The sequence below is a fragment of the Pollachius pollachius genome (assembly GCF_949987615.1).
Source record: "Pollachius pollachius genome assembly, chromosome: 6".
NCBI lineage: Eukaryota > Metazoa > Chordata > Actinopteri > Gadiformes > Gadidae > Pollachius > Pollachius pollachius.
Genome location: NC_136939.1, coordinates 27,039,601 through 27,055,755, shown reverse-complemented (window position 1 = coordinate 27,055,755; position 16,155 = coordinate 27,039,601). Strand labels below are relative to the sequence as shown.

Below are 16,155 nucleotides of genomic sequence, written 5' to 3'. Positions count from 1 at the left end.
GACATATAAGCATGTCATTACAACCCCCCCCCCAACAGCTTTTCCTTCTTAGGACCATGGTCTAGGTCTCAACTTTGTCTTCAAGTCTTAATATGGAAGGTATTTTAACAACCGCGAGTCTTAACATGGTCACAAAAACAAGAACACAAACCTCCATACCTCACACACACACACACACACCTCAGACACAGTGTGTGTGTGTGTGTGTGTGTGTGTGTGTGTGTGTGTGTGTGTGTGTGTGAGGTTGTGGGTTCACATCTCTGACCTGCCGTGCGTCTCATGAGCAAACAGCTCCGTGGCCTCAGAGCCTCAACGCGCCGCGAGGTTAACCCAAACACGGCCACTAGCCAACGCCTTTTAGGGGCACAGATTGGCACCGGACCGGGGGACCCCCGCACCACCAGACCATCACTGTCACCCCCATCCCTCCCCCTCCCTCCCTCTTGAGAACATGCCTGTTGCCATTTCATCGTGAACGCTTTCATTCTCTCTTCCTGTTAGCAGGAGAGAGAGAGACAGAGAGAGAGAGAGAGAGAGGTGGAGAGAGAGAGAGAGAGAGGGAGAGAGAGAGAGAGAGAGAGAGAGAGAGAGAGAGAAAGAGAGAGAGAGAGAGAGAGACAGAGAGACAGAGAGAGAGAGACAGAGAGAGAGAGAGGTGGAGAGAGAGAGAGAGAGAGACAGAGAGAGAGAGAGAGACAGAGAGACAGAGAGACAGGGAGAGAGAGAGAGAGAGAGAGAGAGAGAGAGAGAGAGAGAGAGAGAGAGGGAGAGAGAAAGAGAGAGAGAGGGAGAGAGAGACAGACAGAGAGAGAGAGAGAGACGGAGAGACAGAGAGAGAGAGATTTGATGCTATAAAAATAAATATCAAACTAGACATCCCAATTAAGATCTGGCAAAAAATACTTGACGCAGTGATGGAGCCCATTGCACTCATCAATGCTAAAAGTCCAAAGAAAGACACCAAATAATGCATGCAGAGCAGAATTAGGACGGTATCCAATCGTTATTAAAAGTCAGAAGAGAGCCCTAAAAATTTATAACCACCTTAAGGAAAGTGACAGCAACACACTCCACAACAAGGCTCTTACCCACAGAGAGTTACGCCCAGAAAAGTGTCCCATTAGCCAGCTTGTCCAGGGACTCTGTCCAACACACAACAACCAACATATCAGGCAAAACCAAATTATAAGAAAACAAAAGGAAAAGTATTTGGCACATTGGAAATAGTCCACCAAAAAACAGAGTCAATTGGCATGCTATTTGTCCCTTAACAGAGACTACACCATGGCAGAAAACCTGACCACCGGGACCGACCCAAAACTGAGGAAATCTTTGACCAGATACAAACTCAGCGAACACAGCCTGGCCATCGAGAAGCGACACCACAGACAGACCTGGCTCCCAAGAGAAGACAGACTGTGCTGCCACTGCACACACAACCAACTAGAGACAGAACTGCACTTTCTGACTTCCTGTCATACGAAGACATCAGGAATACACACTTCCCACGGATTACAAAGGCATGCAAGGACTTCAAAGACACTCCAGATGCTCACAAACAGCCATACCTGTTGGGAGAAATACAACAATGTGCGAACGCAGCAGCAAGATTCGTCCCCTGTTGTGATGAGAGAAGGACCTCAAACTCCCCATAGGCTCATCCCCCTGAACTCACTCTGCACACAATAATTGCACTATTGCACACATCCTCCATAATGTAAATACTGTGAGAGTTTTTTAGAGTGTTTTATTCTTGAATTAAACACTCTAAAAAATCTTTAAGAAAAAAAAAATCTTTAGAAATCTTTAATTTATGTTTACACAAGATAATGTAATTTTTTGTTATTTTTATAATATTGCACATGTTACTTTTTATGGTACTTTTATAGTATAACATTTGATATGTATAGATATTTTGTATTTAACGTTTTATACTTATTATATTATATATTATACTATATACCTGACCTTTTTACTTTTTATTTAATAATGCTGTTTATTTTATTGTTCACCTGCTTTGGCAATGCAAATGTATATTTCTCATGCCAATAAAGCTTTCTTGAGAGAGAGAGAGAGAGAGAGAGAAGGAGAGAGAGATAGAAAGAGAGAGAAGAGAGAGAGAGAGAGAGAGGGAGAGAGAGATAGAAAGAGAGAGAAGAGAGAGAGAGAGAGAGAGAGAAGGAGAGAGAGATAGAAAGAGAGAGAGAGAGAGAGAGAGAGAGAGAGAGAGAAGGAGAGAGAGATAGAAAGAGAGAGAAGAGAGAGAGAGAGAGAGGGAGAGAGAGATAGAAAGAGAGAGAAGAGAGAGAGATAGAAAGAGAGAGAAGAGAGAGAGAGAGAGAGAGATGGAGAGAGAGAGAGAGAGAGAGAGAGGGAGAGAGAGAGGGGAGGATGTTGTGACAGCTCACAGCAGCAGCGTGGGTTAATCAATAATCAAAGCACGACCACGGGTGGTGCAGACAGACAGACACACACACACACATACACACACTTACACACACACACACACACACACATAAACAAACACACATACACACATACACAGAGCCAGACATGAGCAATTGATTCTCTGCGTTCTCAAAACCTCAACTTTTATAACAGGCTGCTGAGGGAGGGAGGGGGGAGGGGGGAGGGGGGGAGGGGGGGGAGGGGGGAGAAAGAATGGAGGGGGGAGGGGGAAGGGAGGAGGAATCTTGCAAAATAGAAAGCAAACCCAGAGGGGGGGAGGGGGGCTTTAAATAGAAAACGAAAAACATTAGAACCAGTCAAACACCCACATACACACACACATACACACACACACACACACACACACACACACACAAACACACACACACACTGGCATCTGCTTCCCTTTGTCAGCCACAAGGAGAAGGGGTGTGTGGACAGAGGGGCGTGTGTGTGTGTGTGTGTGTGTGTGTGTGTGTGTGTGTGTGTGCGTGTGTGTGTGTGTGTCACCCTGGGCCATGCGGTCACCACTGCAGTGTTAAGTATAGCACACAGTTGCTGTTAGCTGAGAGAGAGAGAGAGAGAGAGAGAGAGAGAGAGAGAGAGAGAGAGAGAGAGAGAGAGAGACAGAGAGAGAGAGAGAGAGAGTGTGTGTGTGTGTGTCTCCCTGCATGTGCCTGTATCTGTCTGCATTTGTATGTATCGCTTGTGTGTGTGTACACAAATACTTTTCCTTTGAAAAACATAAAGGCCATTAACTCCATATTTTTTAATCAGGGGTCCGGTGGAATGTCTGACCTCTGAAAGTTTGTGTGTGTGTGTGTGTGTGTGTGTGTGTGTGTGTGTGTGTGCGTGTGATCACATGTGTGTGATTGTGTGTGTGTGTGTGTTTTTGTGTGTGTGTGTGATTGTGTGTGTGTGTGATTCTGTGTGTGTGTGTGTGTGATTGTGTGTGTTTCTGTGTGTGTGTGTGTGTATGTGTGTGGCGGGGGTGGTTTACGGACCCCTTACGCCCTTGCGGACCCTCCTTGCATCCAACCCAAGGGCCGGACGTGCCCCAAAATCGTTAACCTTGCGCAGCGCCGACGCAGCAGCGAGGGCTGTGATTGGTCCGCTCACTAAATCCCGACACAGAACCAGAACAGGTTCACGACCGCGGCGAAGCGTCTGTGCGGTCCTTGCGTTGTGTCGCCGTGGGACCATAAGTTAGTCTCTACCATAACCTCCAGCTCGTCTCCCAGCAAAAGGTGAAACATGAGACTGGGTGGCAGCCCATGACCTCGCCACCGGGAGATGCACTGACATCTAGCATGGTCACCTCAGCAGGGCTGGGTGTGTGTGTGTGTGTGTGTTCATGTTCCCATGTGTTACTGTGTGTGTTTCTATGTTTGTGTGTGTGTGTGTGTATGTTCCCATCCGTGTCTATGTGTGTGCCCTACTAGAGTGTGTGTGTGTGTGTGTGTGTGTGTGTGTGTGTGTGTGTGTGTGTGTGTGGGTGTGTGTGTGTGGGTGTGTGGGTGTGTGTCCTGGTACATCTTAGCAGATTGATCTGCTCCTCTCAGGTTGCGTTGCCACGGCGAGCGTGTGATCGCTTTACATCTGGTGATGTTGTCGTCACGCCGATGTGAGTCACATACAGAGAGCTCTCTCACTCTCTGTCACTCTCTCTGTCACTCGCTCTGTCTTTGTCTCTCTCTCTCTCTCTCTTTGATTTAAAAGCTAGGTTGTTCTGATGTGGAAGTCGACTACCAGTGTGTGTGCGTGTGTCTGTTCATACATGCAGGCAGTTGAAATAGTCTCTTCTGTGTTGTGTCATTGTGACACAAACACACATCTGCACACACAAACACAATGTCTACACACATACCTGAGTCGACCGATTCGCCGCACATAAATGGGTTTAGTGTCACATGCTGCTCCACGTGATTAAAAGGTACGCTAACCCTCTGTCTAATGTTAAAGTGTCTCTCACACAGACACACACACACACACACACACACACACAGACACACACACACACCAGAAACACCGCATAGACACTCAATACAGACACAAATGCACACACACGCACACACACACACCGACAGTGACAGGGTTTGTGTGTGTGCAGGTATGTGTGTGTGTCTGTATCGAGTGTTAGAGCGTGATTAGTACAACAATTGTTGTGTCACACACACACACACACACACCCACCCACCCACCCACCCACACACACACACACACACACACACAAACCCCAGACATCACCCCGACAGCTGATCCTCATTGCTCTGTGATTCACCGGTAGGAAGGCATTCCCTCCGCTATTAATAAAACCATTATGTCCAGGACTCCTCCTGCCTCCCCCCTACAGCCATCCCAGCAGAGTGGGCTCGATCTGGGGGAGAGGGGGTTCATATAGCGGGGGTTATCCCGGCAGGGTTTGGGTGAGAGGGAGCGCCGCGGCATTAGCATCACGTAGAGCATGGCGCTAACGTTAAGATGTGGAGATTATACCGCGTGTTTTTGACCAGTGGCAACTCACAGCACCAGACATTCACCCATTCATACACCCATTCACACAGTCACATACACAGGGTCACCCATTCATAGGCAAATTCTCCAATGTGGTGCTTCCTGGACTGTAAGTCAAACTCTTCGCCTGAGAATTCACCCATTCATACACCCATTCAGCCAATTGCTAACACGTGCACTTATTCATACACACATTTAACCGTTCATTCACACGCATTCAATCATTCACTCACACACACACACACACACACACACACACACACACATATTCAATCACTCACACACACATTCACACATGCATTCACGCACCCACGCACCCATACCTGTGGGGACGTGAATCGTGCAAAGTTATGTCGCGTGCACGCGGTCATAGAGTAACAGGTTACGAAACCTCCCAGTTACAGTGCACGCGCTGAATACATAATGAGGCTCGAGCTTTGAAGGTAGCGACGCCCCGCCCCTCACCCAGCGGAACCAATCAGCAGGCGGGAGCATGAGAAAACAAACCGCGCGATTGGACGACTCGGCAGCGGGGGGGGATGTGTGTGTGTGTGTGTGTGTGTGTGTGTGTGTGTGTGTGTGTGTGTGTGTGTGTGCGCGCGTGTGTGTGTGCGTGTGTGTGTGTGGTGAGTTTCAAGGCGCCCCCTCGAGTCGGCACTGGGAGGAGCGGGGAGGGGGGGCTTGAAACCGGCTCCCCGAGCGCTTGGAGTCATCGCGGAGCGCGAGCTCATTCCTGCAGCCGACGTCCACGAGACAGCAACTCCATAGTGGTCCGGGAGCCCAAATCATTAAGGACCCAAACCAGTGAGGACCCGACCAGTGCAACAATGGAAACTTTCTAACACGGAGAACCTGGACATTATACGCTGTCGAGCTCCGCTTCCGGACGAAGTTCGGGTTGTTTTTCGTGCATGCGTAAAGCGTGGAGGACTTCTGCAGGACCACCATAACTTCTGAACCCCCTCCCCCACCCCACCCGGCACCAAAAAGCAGTAAGACCACCCCCAACCCCCCACTTGCGCTGACCTTCATGGAGTAACCAACTTTATCAGACGCGGTTTTCGTTCGGGTTCGTTCGGTTTTCGGGGTTCGGGTTCGTGCTCTGAGTATGAATTATTTTTGCGCTCCTCCATTTTCGTGGAGAGTTGCGCGCGTCGCGCTGGGATAAGGAATGCAGCGGAGGAGACCGGAGACATTCACCCAGATAAGGGCTTAATTCACCCGCTCATACTCACTCATTCATATCTATGATATAGTCGCTGAGTGGAAGTGCGCTTCCCCTCCCCCCCCCCCCCCCCCCCCCATATTGACGTGTTACCTTGTTTTTACCGTATTAACGACTGTGTGGTTGGCGGCTTTGGACTTCCCTAGAAAATACCTTTATTTAACTCGACCGTACTCCCTATATTCAATAGTCACTGAGTGGGAGTGCGTTTTTTTTAGCGTATTAACGCGTCTCTACCCTATTAACGGCGGTGCGTTCGCGTCTTTTTGACCTTTTCGAGTCTCTGGAAAGTAGCAGACTTTGTGCGCCCCTTTATTTCACCCGACCATACTCTATCTATAGTACGGTCACGGAGTCAGACGGCGTGTTTTTACCGTATTAGCGCGTTTTTACCCTACGTACGGCTGTGCGGTCCGCGTCTTTCGGACCTTCTCGCACATCGGGTTCACCCGTCGCGGACTTCTCGCTCCCCTTTCCCCGCAGCCATGACGGCGCCGTGGACTCAGACCCGTGCGTGCGTGTGGCTCACGCGCTACATGCTCCTGACCGCGCTGCTTGCGCCCCTCCTCGCCTCGCAGTACCACGGTGAGAAGGGCATCTCCATCCCCGAGCACGGCTTCTGCCAGCCCATCTCCATCCCTCTGTGCACGGACATCGCCTACAACCAGACCATCATGCCCAACCTGCTGGGTCACACCAACCAGGAGGACGCGGGGCTGGAGGTGCACCAGTTCTACCCGCTGGTGAAGGTGCAGTGCTCCATGGACCTCAAGTTCTTCCTGTGCTCCATGTACGCCCCGGTGTGCACGGTCCTGGAACAGGCCATCCCGCCCTGCCGCTCCCTGTGTGAGCGCGCCCGCCAGGGCTGTGAGGCGCTCATGAACAAGTTCGGCTTCCAGTGGCCGGAGCGACTGTGCTGCGAGAACTTCCCGGTCCACGGCGCTGGGGAGATCTGCGTGGGGCAGAACACGACGGACCCGGAGTCGTCGTCGCCACCGTCGGCCTACCCGACGCTGCGCCACTCCGACCTGACGCCCCCGCCCATCAGCGTCCGCACCCCCAGGCCGTTCTCCTGCCCGCTGCAGCTACAGGTGCCCCCGTACCTGAACTACAACTTCATGGGCGTGAAGGACTGCGGCGCCCCCTGCGAGCTCTCCAAGCCCCACGGCCTCATGTACTTCAGGGAGGAGGAGCTGAAGTTTGGGAAGCTGTGGGTGGGCGTTTGGTCGATCCTGTGCTGCGTAAGCACCCTGTTCACCGTGCTCACCTACCTGGTGGACATGAGGAGGTTCCGCTACCCTGAGCGGCCAATCATCTTCCTGTCGGGCTGTTACTTCATGGTGGCGGTGGTCTACACAGCCGGCTTCTTCCTGGACGACAAGGTGGTCTGCATCGACAAGTTCAAGGAGGACACGTACCGCATGGTCGCCCAGGGCACCAAGAAGGAGGGCTGCACCATCCTCTTCATGATCCTGTACTTCTTCGGCATGGCGTCGTCCATCTGGTGGGTCATCCTGTCCCTCACCTGGTTCCTCTCGGCGGGGATGAAGTGGGGTCACGAGGCCATCGAGGCCAACTCCCAGTACTTCCACCTGGCAGCCTGGGCGGTGCCCGCCGTGAAGACCATCACCATCCTGGCCATGGGCCAGGTGGACGGGGACCTCCTCACGGGGGTCTGCTACGTGGGCATCCACGACGTGGACTCGCTGCGGGGCTTCGTCCTGGCGCCGCTCTTCGTCTACCTCTTCATCGGGACGTCCTTCCTGCTGGCCGGCTTCGTGTCCCTGTTCCGGATCCGGACCATCATGAAGCACGACGGCACCAAGACGGAGAAGCTGGAGAAGCTGATGGTGCGCATTGGGGTGTTCTCGGTGCTGTACACGGTGCCGGCCACCATCGTCATCGCCTGCTACTTCTACGAGCAGGCCTTCCGGCCGCAGTGGGAGCGCACCTGGCACCAGCAGACCTGTAAGCGCTTCGCCGTGCCCTGCCCAGCGGGGGACTTCGCCCCGGTCACCCCTGACTTCACGGTCTTCATGATCAAGTACCTGATGACCATGATCGTAGGGATCACGTCGGGGTTCTGGATCTGGTCGGGGAAGACCCTGCAGTCCTGGAGGAGGTTCTACCGCAGGTTGACTTATAGCGCGCAGGGGGAGACCACCGTGTAGAACCCCCCCCCCCCCCCCTTCGCCAACAGGAGCGTAGGCCTGTTGGCGAGGGGGAGAGGGAGTCAGGGGTCAGGGGGGACGGGACAGAAGGTTAGAAGGACTAAAAGGACCTGTGGATTTATTATAAAAGGACCTGTGGACTTCTCCCAGAGTGAGTTCTGTAAGACTGTTCTGCCAGAGTGTGTTCTCCAGGAGGCTGTTCTAAGAGTTCTGAAAGAGTGTGTTCGGCTAGAGTGTCCTGTGAGAGGAGTGTGTCCTCCAGAAAGGTGTTCTAGAGGAGTGTTTCCTCAAAGAGTGTATCCTCCAAAGAGTGATCTCCTCAAAGAGTGTTCTCAAGAAATGTTAGTTCCCTCCTTGCCCGGACCAGAGACCCCCTGACTCAGAGGGTCTGTGGTCCTCCACAGAGACCTGGACCCCCTGAGTCCTCCCCCGTTCCTGAACCACCCTCAGTTCCCCCTGGGACCCCCGACCCCCAGACGTTCTCTACGGTACCTCACTGAGGACCCCCCCCCTCCACGTCTAAAAGACTGATTTCTATTTTTCTAGTTCCCCCGTGGACAAAGCGATGACGTCTGTACGGAGTGAGCCCCTCACGCCAAATTAAGTGTTCTTGTTCTGTTTCTCTTCATGGTTTTGTTTTGTTCACCGACGGACTGTGACAGGCAGTATGGATGTGGTCTTCAGCTGACCTTTTCGTGGGTCTCGAACCCTCAACCCTAAACTAAAGCCCATCCGCTGTCCTAACGGCACTAAGATGGCCGCCGCTGGGGCAGACTTAAGTATTTTTATTTTGCCCATTCCTTACACTCCTGTGTGCTTCTTTTTCAAGTATTCTTTTCCAAGTTTATGGTGCTGCTAATTTCATATTTGTTTAGCGCAGGCTATCTCGCTTAGCACAGGCTAGCTTAGCACTGGCTAGCTTAGCACAGGCTAGCTCAGCACAGGCTAGCTCAGCCACAATCTTAAAAACAAGTGAAGAATTTCACGATTCACACACAAACACATCTTTTCTAAAAACCTGGTACGGAAAATATCAGAAAATCTGCCTCATTTTAAACGCTGAACATAATTTGTGAATATACACTCGTTGACAGAACATATGTATTTATAAGATTTTTTAGAAAACCTTGTTTTTTTTCTTTAAGGACTTCTTTGTTTGTTTTTTTTGATGTGCAGCAAGTTGTACCTGTACAGTTTTACAAAATAAACAGTTTGTTAAAAAAAAGTCTGCTCCCTCTGGTGTGTTTATTGGACTGTTTAGACTCCTAAAAACTAACCCTAGCTATTCGTGTTGTTACCCTCTTACCCTAGCTATCTGTGTTGTCTACGGGGAATGGGTTAACCTTGTGATTAGTTAGTGCTTGGCACTTGGTTCTATGAACATCCTTACAGTACCCACAGAGATATATTGTTGTTTTTCTTTCTTCTGACAAATGGACTTTTGGTAAGTCGCCAACCCTAACCCTTTACTAAGGTAATAGTTTTCATGTTCAGTAAGGTAATTTCCATGTTAGTAAAGTTACTACTTCAAATGTAAATGTGAGTCAGTCTCCACAGAGTACAGTATGGTTAACAACACGTGTATTTAACTAGTACAGTATGGCTAACAACACGTGTTTAACTAGTTAAACTAGTACAGTATGGCAAACTACACATGTGTTTAACTAGTTTAACTATTACATCTCTGCAGAGTACAGTATGGCTAACAACACATTAAACTAGTTACACATGTGCTTAAACTAGTTAAACACAATGCCCTCTCCGAGCTCGTTCGGGGGGCCCAGGAGGAACATGCAGCAGGCTGTGTGGAGAACGGCCCTGGAAGGCTTAGGCTGGCGTTCCGGGGCTGGAATTGGATCCATCATGCTCTCCTCCCCCGCCCTCCCCCGCCTCCCTTTGTCCCGGCCTCAGTATGTGGAGGAACAAGGCCTCCTGTGTCTCAGAGGACGGGGGAACCTCTGGACGGTGGAGGCTGGAGGGAACGGGATAAAGGAAGTGGACTCAGAGCTAGGAGAGGGTTTAAAAAGACATGATGGGAGAAAGGTTCATCTTAATTTTGATTAACTTTTTGTTGGAATGCCTACCTCCTACTTCCTACCCCCTAGCTCCTACTTCCTTCCTTCTCCTACTCCCTGCTTCCTCCCTCCTCTTACTCCTCCTAACTCCTAGTCCCTGTTGTATAAAAAGAATGATTTGAGAAAAGTCGCTCTTAAGTGTATTCCGATTTTGTTGTGATTCAAACGTAAAGTAAATTAATCTGTAAGGTTCATAACTTGTTAATTTAACTTAATCTAACCAGTCTAAAGTTCACAAGGTGTGTGTGTTTGTCTAATTGTGTGTGTGCGTCTAAGCTCTAACTTTGTGTTTCTAACTTTACGTGTGTATGTTTCACTTTGTGTATTCTAACTTTGTGTGTTTGTCTAACTGTGTGTGTGTCTGTCTAACTTCTAACTTTGCGTTTCTATCTTTATGTGTGTTTGTGTGTTTCTAACTGGACACAGGACCCTCTGTAGAGACCCCTACCCCCAGACCGGAGTGGATCCAGGTATGTCCGACCGTGGGACCAAGCTCTATATGTTCCGCAGCATTGGGTTCAAATCCCTCCGGGTCTGAGAACTATAGAACCAAAGAGGGAGTGGCTTGAACCTCCAATGCATTCTCCTATCACGTACAACGAGTTTATAAAGTACATTAACATTTAGCAGACCAAGAGTGACTTACAATAAGTCCATTAGTCTGTAGAAAGAGAAACAACAATATATTTCTGTCGGTACAGTTAGGATGTTCATAGAACCAAGTGCCAAGCACTAACATCACTAGGTTAACCCATTCCCCGTAGACAACACAGATAGCTAGGATAAGATGCTACACAATGCTAAGGACTGTTTTTAAGTGCCGGGATGTATTTTGTATTAGTTATTTTAGATTTAGACTTCTTAAATTAAATCAATATAACTACTACAGACAAACATGTTCACTGAACACTTTGTGACCTCGTTTTCGATTTGACCTAGTTATTATTTGGCAGTTTATTACAATATTTTACACTGTTTGGTTAAAAGATTAAATAAAAGATTTCCATGGTGTGTGTGTGAGAGAGAGAGAGAGAGAGAGAGAGAGAGAGAGAGAGAGAGAGAGGCTAGCCCCCTCCCCCATCACCGGACGGAGCCAGTAGCCCAGAAGAAGTCTCTCTCTCCAGCCTCCCCCCTACAAGGCCCTCTGTCTCCCCCGTCTCCCCCCCGCCCCACATCTGGTAGTGTTTTGCAGTGTGAGGTATCCCAGTGTTGGAAATGTGATCTACAGAAAGAGAGAGGCCGAGACCCACGGGGGGGGGGAGAGAGACCGGCCCGGGACCCTAGGGGGGAGAGGGGTCAGTTTACTGCCCTGACTCCCCTACCCCCTATACCCTAATCCCTAGCTCCTACCCCCTACCCCCTCCCTGTCATGTCTCTCTTGTAAATGCTCCCCCCCTCCTCTCTCCCCCTTTCCATTTCCCTCGTCTCCCTCTACCTCCCCCTCGTCCCTCTCTCCCTCCCCTCCCCCTCCGCGGCCTCCGGTGAAATCAGACTCTGTCCAAATAAATACTCCCACTCCGACCCCCCTTCTCCCGCAGCGCACACGCCCGACGCTCTCGGCCAAGACCCGCTGCTTCACAATAAAAGCCCCGCTGCTGAGCCACATAAAAGCCCCGTGAAACATCCGCTGCGTGTAAACAGACACGGAACGGGTTTACGCAACGAGACGCGGACCTTTGACGCGCAGAGACTTGTTTTAAGACGACACCGTCTGTGTGTGTGTGTGTGTGTGTGTGTGTGTGTGTGTGTGTGTGTGTGTGTGTGTGTGTGTGTGTGCGTGTGCGTGTAACTTGGCGTGTGTGCATCTGTGTGCGCGCGTGTCTAACTTGGCGTGTGTGTGTGTGTCCCTCGGTATGTTCCTCTTACTTTTAAACACACGTCGTTCTGTTTCGTACACACAAATTTTATCAACTCGGAGATCGGGTTTTGGCTTCGGTCAATGTCGGTATTTTCCGTGACGGTTTTATTATCCGAGTCACACGTTCGGTGGGAGGATTTAGAGTAACTGAAGAGCTTCAGGAGTCGATTAGGGGATTATAAAGCGACTATTGTCTGCTGGTGTCTCCTAATCAGAGGCATAATGGGGCAAATAACACTTCTACGCATTTGCGTAATTTGCATTTACGCATATGCGATAAGGTCGTTTACGTTATCGTTGATATCAAATCTATCCAAAATGGTTAGTCTTTTCAAGACACACGTCGAACATAAACTCCTTTACGGATATCATGAATCACAGTTTTGGCTTTTTGCATTCATTCAAACTTTTTCTGAGCCATCTCGCGATCCTTCAATTGATTGGCTCAGAGCGCCCCCTGGTGGACGGAAGGTGGGACGAGACTCATGTTCATCTGACGATCTCAATGGTTTAGAGTACAGGCCTCCGTAGCTTCTCTTACGTCTCCTACCGATTTTAATTCTGCTGTCCAAAAAGCTGCTAAGGCTAAAATATATTACAAGGGATAAAATTAATGAGCGACTGAAGTTTGACCATTGCAATTACATTAAATATCAATGCGGGGTCAGTAAAACACTGGATAAAAGTGGTGTTACTAGGTAATTGCCGTAGTTTAATCAACTAATGACTGGTTTAGGGAGTCTTGGCATCGAGTTAATTGTGTCCGTGTGTGTGTGTGTGTGTTTGCGTGTTTTGTTTTCTGTAGGCTATGTTTAAAAATAAAACCAGGCAACATTGTCTTTGTGTGTGAGTTATTAAGATACATCTTTGCAATGGCTGACTTTGTGTATGAATATGTATTTGAGTGTACCGGTCCTTCCACAATCACGGTGATCGTCCGTTACTCTGCGCCCGGTTTCCCGATCACGTTGTCTCTTAGCGCGCTACGAAGACTCCTACGTTTAGACTTATCAAAGTTGTTTACCTCTATAGGCGTGGTTCGCGAATGGTCTCTTACGAGTCTTCTTAGGGAACACTGCTTACGTCGTTCGAAAACGGTGCTGTCCAGAAAGAACGTGCTGAAATCGATTGCTCCGAGATCGAGTTTCATTTCAAGCGCAGGTGCATGATAGCGTTCTAAAACATATTGCAGTCTTTGCAAATAAAACATTGCTCGAAATCCTTCTAGTAGGCCTAAACATTTATTTAACCATGGGCGAACATAGAATAGCCTACACTAATTTAAAAAATAGATAGAAAAAAATATATATATATAATGAAAGCTGCATTTTGAATAAAAAAAGACTTTCGACCACTTTACGTTCACTCGTTTCTTTTAATGGTTTATTCGTTTCCCAGTAAAATAACCTGCTTCCAATATTATTTCCTCAATTTAGAAGACAGTTTTGCTCATTTTTGTTTTGTAAAATAAATACAATATTTTTTGGAAGTTGCAAGATTTCGAAATTATTGGAAGCGAGTTGAGCTGACCTCGCCTTGCTGTACCCACGGCCCAAACAAAGAACAGTCGAGACAACATCCTCAATTAAAACATGCTGTTTAATTTGGCCTCAATTGGCTACGGATGCAAACTGTTTCCCGAAACCTTCTTAAAGCCTTCTAACGACGACATTCGTAACCTCTTCTTTAAGTTCCTTGCGTGTTTCCCGAAACGTTCTTGCTACGAATCTCTTTCGTACGTTGTTCATTGGTAAGGTTGGTCTGAAGCGCTCGTAGAACCTTTTTAGCTCTTAATGGTTCAGCTCCTGGCGCTAGTCGCCGCCACTGTACCTTTAGAAATCCCCATTGCGCATGGAACTGCCACATTGACAGATTAATAAACAGACACGGAACGGGTTAACGCAACGTGACCAGACCTTTGACGCGCAGAGACTTGTTTTAAGACGACACCGTCTGTGTTTGTGTGTGTGTATGTGTGTGTGCGCGTGCGTCTAACTTGGCGTGTGTGTGTGTGTGTGCGTGTTCCTCGGTATGTTCCTCTTACTTTTAAACAACACGTCGTTCTGTTTGGTACACACAAATTTTATTAACTCGGAGATCGGTTTTTGGCTTCGGTCAATGTCGGTATTTTCCGTGACGGTTTTATTATCCGAGTCAGACGTTCTTCGGTGTGAGGATTTAGAGTAACTGAAGAGCTTCTGCAGCCTGTAGGACATGGCTGCAGCCAGACATCATAGGAATGCGGCGTCAGGCGTCTCGTCTGCATTCTCACTCTTTGTTCTTTCTTTCTTTCCTTGTCGACCACGTCTTGTATCCAAAATGTTTTTCATAGCCATCCGTGGGAAGACAGACAGACAGACAGACAGACAGACAGACAGACAGACAGACAGACAGACAGACAGACAGACAGACAGACAGACAGACAGACCATACCATACCATACCATACCATTATGCTCGTATTTGAGGCGTGGTTTACGATTGCCCGGAGCTGTTTATTGGGCGCCACGAATGTCTATCATATGAGTCTGTACGTAGCTCATAGCCAATCGTATCAATTATGCCAGATGACGTATGTAGAACAACAAAAATTTGATGAGGAAGAAGACGATGGGTGTGTCGCATAGACGTCGTCATCGTCTTGCCTTCCCTCCCCGTTCTGTGATTGGTTCCCTATCTCAGGCGAAAATCGGACCCATGGTATCCAGGCTGCCTAGCAGCGCAAAATGAAATTGCGCGCAAGGCAGCATGGGTATACCCAGGCTAGCAGCCTCCTCTATTTGTGTCAATTCTTCCTGGCTGTATTCTGGCTCGTACTAATAGCCCTGAATGTCCAAATCCAACAATAGATTTTCAAAATCCACTTCGGCTGTTTCACATTGCAAATTCTCGCGGTGCAGAAACATGGTGGACATTGTGTTTACATCTCGGACGCGAGCCCCCGCCCCCCCTCATTCCTTATTGGTGGGTTCACAAATTTGCGGAACCAGTGGTTTGTAGTCCTCGGCCCTTCTAGCAGGCAAGCAAATGGTGTGTTCCTGAATCCTCGTGAATCCTCGGACGCCAGCCTTCCGAGTTGCACGTTTGACGTCACTTCCGGTCTCGGAGCATTCATAGCGTTCCTGTTTGTCTTTGTGATTGTGGCATGAAATTGGCTAGTCGTTGTTTATTGTTAGCTACATTAGCCTCCTGAGCAAACCAGCCGAAAACAAACAACACAACTTTACATTGTATTGCACGCACAGCAAGACCATGCAATGTATAAATTGGTGATCGGAATAAAGTAGCAATGTAATCAGGTGTGTAAAAGCATTTAAAATTGACATTAAAATGACCTACGTGGTACAAATACAAAAAAAAAAGTCTTCACGCAGCCATTTTGTTGAGAGCGTCATCACTGCTCTCCGTCTACTCTCAGATTTTCAAAAGATGAAGACAAAAAGGGGGCGTGCCCTCGAGAAATGCCACAAGAAAGCTGGGAGATCTTCAACTTTCGACTCAGAAGTCTGGCGTTCGAGGATTCAGGAACACACCAAAAGTTCTCCCGAGATTACGTCAAACGTGTCATTTGACGTCATCTCTGGAGAAAATTTGATCAGGAAAGCTGGGCCAAGGGAAGACTGGGTTAGACTGAGGGAAAAATTACTTTTTTTTTATATTACAATAGCGATTTCATAAAGATAGAACGCCGGTTCTGAATGGGTGAAGTATCCCTTTAAGTATGTTAGCATGTAACATACATTAAATATGTTAGCATGTAACATACATGTAACATACTTTATTATGCGTAACCCACAGAATTCACAAATGTTTGCAGTAAAAAAATAGTTTTGCTTTGTAAATGTAATTTATGTAAATTATGTCC

General features: G+C 48.5%; 1 protein-coding gene across 1 annotated transcript; it reads left to right on the top strand.

The window, feature by feature from the left end:
* Positions 1–5,707: 5,707 nt before the first annotated feature.
* On the top strand, positions 5,708–9,560 carry fzd7b (frizzled class receptor 7b). Its single transcript, XM_079738237.1, has one exon. It carries the CDS (start codon positions 6,673–6,675, stop codon positions 8,356–8,358), a length of 1,686 nt encoding a protein of 561 aa, XP_079594363.1. The 5' UTR covers positions 5,708–6,672; the 3' UTR covers positions 8,359–9,560.
* Positions 9,561–16,155: the final 6,595 nt, after the last annotated feature.

Coding starts and splice junctions, on each gene's coding strand:
- fzd7b (XM_079738237.1), top strand. CDS start 6,673: ATGACGGCGCCGTGGACTCAGACCCGTGCGTGCGTGTGGCTCACGCGC.